General features: G+C 35.8%; 1 protein-coding gene across 2 annotated transcripts; it reads right to left on the reverse strand.

Moving 5' to 3' along the window:
- Nucleotides 1–730: 730 nt before the first annotated feature.
- LOC137726863 (putative WRKY transcription factor 14) lies at nucleotides 731–5,352 on the reverse strand. 2 transcript variants are annotated; one of them, XM_068465817.2, is made up of 3 exons: nucleotides 4,193–5,352; nucleotides 2,985–3,128; nucleotides 731–1,736 (listed from the first exon to the last, which is right to left on the reverse strand). In XM_068465817.2, the coding sequence occupies exons 1-3, from the start codon at nucleotides 4,885–4,887 to the stop codon at nucleotides 1,088–1,090; spliced, it is 1,488 nt and encodes a 495-aa protein (XP_068321918.1). In that variant the 5' UTR covers nucleotides 4,888–5,352; the 3' UTR covers nucleotides 731–1,087. The 2 variants fall into 2 exon arrangements, with proteins under 2 accessions (XP_068321918.1, XP_088550070.1); XM_088693944.1 differs by having other exon boundaries at nucleotides 2,985–3,125; nucleotides 4,193–5,209.
- Between the last annotated feature and the right edge of the window lie 427 nt (nucleotides 5,353–5,779).

Genomic DNA, 5,779 nt, shown 5'->3' on the forward strand with positions numbered 1-5,779 from the left:
GTATCAATATGTACATAATATGCATATACATATATATGAAGAAATTCATGCACAATGAAAAATATATGACTTTTCTTATTGTGGGAACAATGATAAATAACATTTTTATTATTTATGAGAATTAATGTATAACCTACAAACAAAAAACTCAATAATTATTATAATCTATTTAATATTCAAAAATTACAATTAAATGTCAAGAATTAATTAGTTTTTAATCTTACACAAAAGTTTTATTCAAAAAGTAACAAGAATTAAAATAAAATTTTCCGTTTTTTGTTTTGTATTTTTTTCCTTGAAATCTCTTACCAAAAACAATAAAAATAAGCTTGTTTCTTTTTCTTTTTAGAATACCCACCCACATGACCAAAGTTTCTGGTTGAATAATTCTTTCCACTTTAAAGGATGAATAATAAAGGCAAGTCCCATCTTCACATCAATCTATCCTATCACACACTCAGAGACTGAGCTTTCCAGTCTCGTCTCTGATGGAGGTACTTGTTTCCACTGTAGAATCCTTCTGTTCTTCAGCTTTCTGTCCCATCCACTAAAATTCCAAAGGGAATGTGGGACTCATTGGTTCTGCTCCCAATCAACCAACTACCTTCTCTCCCTCTCTTCTCCGGAATCCATGTATTCTAATTTTAAGGATCTATTAATTCGAGTTATTAAAATTTGATCAAATAATTAAAATTATTATAATTTTAAAATAAATTTCTGTTTTTAACTATTAGATTAAATTTTAATTATCTGAATTGATGGATTCCTAAAATTAAGATGCATGGATCCGGAAAGGATCCAGGTCCCTTCTTCTTTTCACATCACCTCTCTTCCCAAATCCCTGATTCTATTCTGGTAAATAACAAGAACCCAAAATTATAAAATAAAAAAAAAAACTTATAAAAAAGTGAAGAAAAAAATTAGAACCCCACCCCAACATGTAAAACTCAATTCAAACCACAAGGACTAGGTTTTAAACTGCACCACCAAAAAGAAAGAACAAAAACTAACTTAAAAAGAGTAAACTCTTAACTCTTGTTTTAGGGGAGTTGATGATATCTTTTCAGGGTGATTAGTCTTGGCCTTGTTATAACCGCCTCTTAGCTTCAGCAAATGAAGTATTGTTGGTGTTTTGATCTCCTGACCAATTATCTAAGAGATTGAATGGATCTAAGGGCTCTGCAGCCTTGCCTCCCTTTTGCTGCTGCTCATCTACCGAGAAACATTGTGAAAACAAGAGGTTAAGTGGGTCAGCCTCAATTTCTCCTAAATCAGCAAAGAAGTCATCAGGATGGTGTGACTGGTTGGACTGCTCATCAGGCATAGATGGTCTATAAGCAAACCCTAATTGCTGATGATGATGATCAAGCTCTAATTGCTTTTCAATGTCCTCAAATTCTTCCTTCACTGTTGAAGCACTTCCAGCTGTAATAACTGTTGGGGACATATGATTATCATCATTATCATTCACATTCTCATTTTGTTCTTCCTTTGTTGGGCTAGTTGGCTTTTGATGAGGCTGATGAGAGCTATCGGGAGAGATCTTCAAGGCAGCGGCGCCACCTTTTTTGGATGGCTGGGATCTGGTTGAGCCAGCTAGGGCATTTCTCTGAGTAGGCCATGGATGGTTGTGTTCAGAAGTGTACGTGATGACCAACATATTTGGATCCGTCCGGCTACGCTCTACTTGTTTCCTTGCTGAGCAACCCTTTGAGCTGCTACATCTATAGTAACCCCTGCAAGTAGTATCAAACACATCGATTGACTTAGTTAAGGTTAAGTTCAATGTCATTGCCTAATATATAGATGATGATTGTTATGATTATAATGATGATTAATGTTGATCAAATCCTTCATATTACTTTCATCACATATCAACTAGTAATAGTCACTTTGAGGGGATATTCTACAAAACTGACTGGTACTAATGCTGAGTTTCTGTGCTACTTACAAATAGGGTCGTGAATTCACTATTCTTTTTGTCCACATATTTTTTTAAGACGCAAACTTTCGCTACACTAGAATAATTCAAATTAAAATAAGAACACAACTTGGCTGCTGTAGATTCAGCAACCAAGTTCTTTCCTTAAAATAAAGGTAAGTGGTTTGAGTTTGATGGAAAATGATTGTCGCACTTTTCGGTGCAGTTCTATTTATTTAGGTTTTTTTTTTTTTTTTTTTTTTTTCCTATCCAAATGCTATGTATAAATAAGTGGTATACATGAAAAGAAAAAAACGCATTTTTGCTTATCACCATTTAATGTGGTGTATGCTCACCATCTTATTTATCATCATTAGATGAGTTTGAATTTTAAGATTTGTGCTTATTCACTACATGAATCTCGAAATTCAAACTCATTTAACGATGATAAATAGGATGGTGAGTATACACCACACTGAATGGTGGTGATAAAAAATGCTCCCAAAAGAAAAGGTTATCCGCAGATTAGTTCCATAAATGAAAATTTATGAGTGTGAAAATTAGCTACATTGACCTATTTTAACCCTAGCCTAGTTTTCCACTTCTCACTCTACACGGACTAGGGACTTCTATACATAGAGCCTCAGAGTATGGATAGGGATATACTGATTCGAACTTTTGAAACATTAGATCTTTATTTAAAAATTATAAAAATTAAAATTAAACGGTTAAAAAATTCGTACAATCTCATACTCCGAAGCACAAAATCTTTTTATCGGGCTAACATAAGGGCGCGTCACTCGTAGTGAACTAAAACCCTATTTTGAATTTAGAATTTAATGGAAATGGATATGATCAAAGAAAAGGGGACACAACCATTCATGGTTGTCAGTGAGATATGCTGGCAAGTCCTCAGTTTTAATTACATAGGAACTTTCTATTATATGACAAGTGAATATGAAACTTTTTTCAAGTATTTGTATATAATATATATATATATATATATATATAGAGAGAGAGAGAGAGAGAGAGAGAGAGATGATGACAAGTGAAACTTACTAACCTTGGATAAGGTGACCCTTTGATGGGTTTCTGACCGTACTTTCTCCATGCCCACAGATCAGACGGAACTACTTCTCCAGTAGGCCTGCTGTTTGCAGCTGCTGGCGCTGGAATGCACACCACCTTTTTTGCCTGGCTCTTCCTGCTGATATAAGTAATTAAAGATAGTTAAGTATGATTCATGTAGAGTTACGTACGTTAAAATTAAACTCACTTAATTTATATTAAATTGGTGGGAGCGGATGAAATATCTCATTTTCCATCCCTGTTTTTGTTGAAATTGAAAGGATGAAGTGATAGATGGTATATTCCAAAGGAAGACCAATACCAATCGAAAAACAGTGAGTGATCCTTTCAGGCGGTGTGTATTGGGTGGGGGGAAGTAGTTTCCGGATACATAAAGATGAAAGCTATGTGTGTGATTGTTATTGTGACACAAAGCAAAGCCCCATACCTTTTCAGGCTTTGATTAAAACCCACAAAGACAAAGATACATATCATGTTTAGTTATCTATATGCTAGATAGTAATTTTCACGCTTGTCACTATTTAACAATCTCACCTGAAAAACAGTGTTAGAGAGCTACACCATCTTCAAGATTGAAGACTCTAGAGCTAGTCAAAACCTAACAATATTTGATATATTTTATTTTAGACAAGTGAAGCTCAATCTAAAGTTATCTAAATTACAAGAAGGAACCACTCAGTACTACAATATGGTGGTCTCACTCTTCACTTGTAAGTAAGAGGTCTTAGGTTTGAATCTCGTGGATGGTGAATTCAATATCAAATTAGGTTGCCTATTGTGTGACTTAACCGAATCTTCTTCCTTTTAGTGTAAAATATATTGTTGTACTAAAAAAAAAAATTACAAGAAGAAGACTCGAACTTGAGTGCAAGAAGAGCATACTGCTCTAGCCTATTTTGCTATACCCTAAACCCTGTTTATATTCATAATAACTAAGAAACGCTTTAAATAACAAACCCTATTCTTAGATTTTCTCCATGTACAAATCAAAACCCAAGTTGCATATAAGGCAATTTTTCATCAAGGTTGTTGATCTATGAAATGATGATGATGATAATGCAACCTTAATTACCAATCAGGATTAATTTATATACCAGTAATTATTTACTAGTTAGAATAATTAATTCATGGAATCATGGTCAAGTTGTAAGAAATATTAAATGCTCTCTCATGGGTCCTTACCTTCGCTTGATACCCGGATTCCGTGGAGATGAGATCTGCATCCCAGTGTTCTCAGGCAAGCAACCTTTTGCTGCTGATGAGCTGTTCCCATTAATAATCATGTCGCTTGCAACCATGGCAGCAGAAGCTGACGATGTTTTAACCCCGCTAGTAGACGACGACACTGATGCACCCATCACCGGAGAATCACACGGCGACACCGGTACCTTTGCACTCGGAGAGATCTGTAGCATCCGTGAGAATATGTTGTAAGGCCTCTTTATTGGATCACCATCAACCACAACACGGCCACTTTGATGGTTGTGATGCCCAAGACTAAGTACATGATGACTGCCATCGCCACCGCTACCAAAAGTAGTAGTTGTAACACCTTCCTCCGCACGAGCTGTACAATTGGGGCTGCTGAAAAGGCTGGAACTTGATATGTCTAGCTCGTTAAGCAGCGGATCGCGCATGTACGACAAAAATGGATCGCCAAAGTTGTCCTTAGTTTCTTCTTCTTCTTCCATGGCTGATGAGGATGATGGGAATATCATGGGATGATCATATGGAAAGTGCCACGAGTCGGTGTAAGGTTCTTGATGATCAGACGGATCAGCTCCAACGGTAGCAGTAGTAGTACCAGCTCTTAGTATGTCGGTTAAATCACCTTGAAAATTCTCCATCCTAGTAGTTGGCATGAACAAGCTGCACATGATACACACACACACACACACACTCTTAAGGCAAAAGCTGCAGCTTCAAGTTCAAGTATATCATTTGAACCCTATTGTAGTATATTGGGAGGTTAAATTTGCACCAAAGGAGACCTAAAAGGCATGCAATTCTTCGGCTTGGTATTTGGGTGGCTTCTAATTGATTAAACAAAGGAAAAAATTTGAGATTTCACTGTAAAATCAATTGACAATACACAACAGACTGATATGTTCCCAAAATGGGTTTTGATTATTAGGAGCAGGAGAGCAAAGATGTGGTTTTTGAAAGCTGATGTTGGATTCTTCTGTTCTTCTCAAAAACAAAGTTATGATGAGGGAGAGAATTGTTTGGAAGAGATCAGGAGAGGAGCTGACTTTTCATACAAAACAGCTCTTCTCCATACGCAACAAAGAGAGAGAGAGAGAGAGAGAGAGAGAGAGAGAGAGAGAGAGAGAGTTTAATATGAAATGGCGGAATTGCTAATGATAAATTATTTGTCATCGAGCTAACTGTGGTGCTTATTTTTATTTGTTAATTTAATATTATATATTAACCATTCAATAGTACGGTTTAGTACTATTTCTCTTTACTTGTAAGTAAGAGGTTTTAGTCTTAGGTTCGAATCTCGTAGATGGCGAATTCGATACCAAATTAAGTTGTCTATTGTATGACTTAGCCGAACTCTCTCTCCCTTCGTGTGTACAATATATCGTTATACTAAATATTATGTATTTTTTCTTTGTCAGAAAAATAAAAGAATTACCTTTGCCCAAAAAAAAAAATGAAAGTAAAAAGTTCTCTCCTTTGTTTCAGAAACAAGTGATAGGAAAGTAAAGAGGCGGCAAGTAGCCGCATTTCTCGGAGGAACGTTTCGAAACTTCAACAACTATT

The sequence above is a fragment of the Pyrus communis genome, chromosome 5, assembly GCF_041283825.1.
Source record: "Pyrus communis isolate YQ-2024b chromosome 5, ASM4128382v1, whole genome shotgun sequence".
NCBI classification, from domain to species: Eukaryota; Viridiplantae; Streptophyta; class Magnoliopsida; order Rosales; family Rosaceae; genus Pyrus; species Pyrus communis.

Bases quoted from the DNA above. Each gene is read 5' to 3' on its own strand.
- LOC137726863 (XM_068465817.2), bottom strand. From the start codon at position 4,887: ATGTGCAGCTTGTTCATGCCAACTACTAGGATGGAGAATTTTCAAGGT. The intron at 3,129-4,192 runs GTAAGGACCCAT...TACTTATATCAG, and splicing joins AATCCGGGTATCAAGCGAAG to CAGGAAGAGCCAGGCAAAAA. The intron at 1,737-2,984 runs GTTAGTAAGTTT...TACTACTTGCAG, and splicing joins AAAGGGTCACCTTATCCAAG to GGGTTACTATAGATGTAGCA.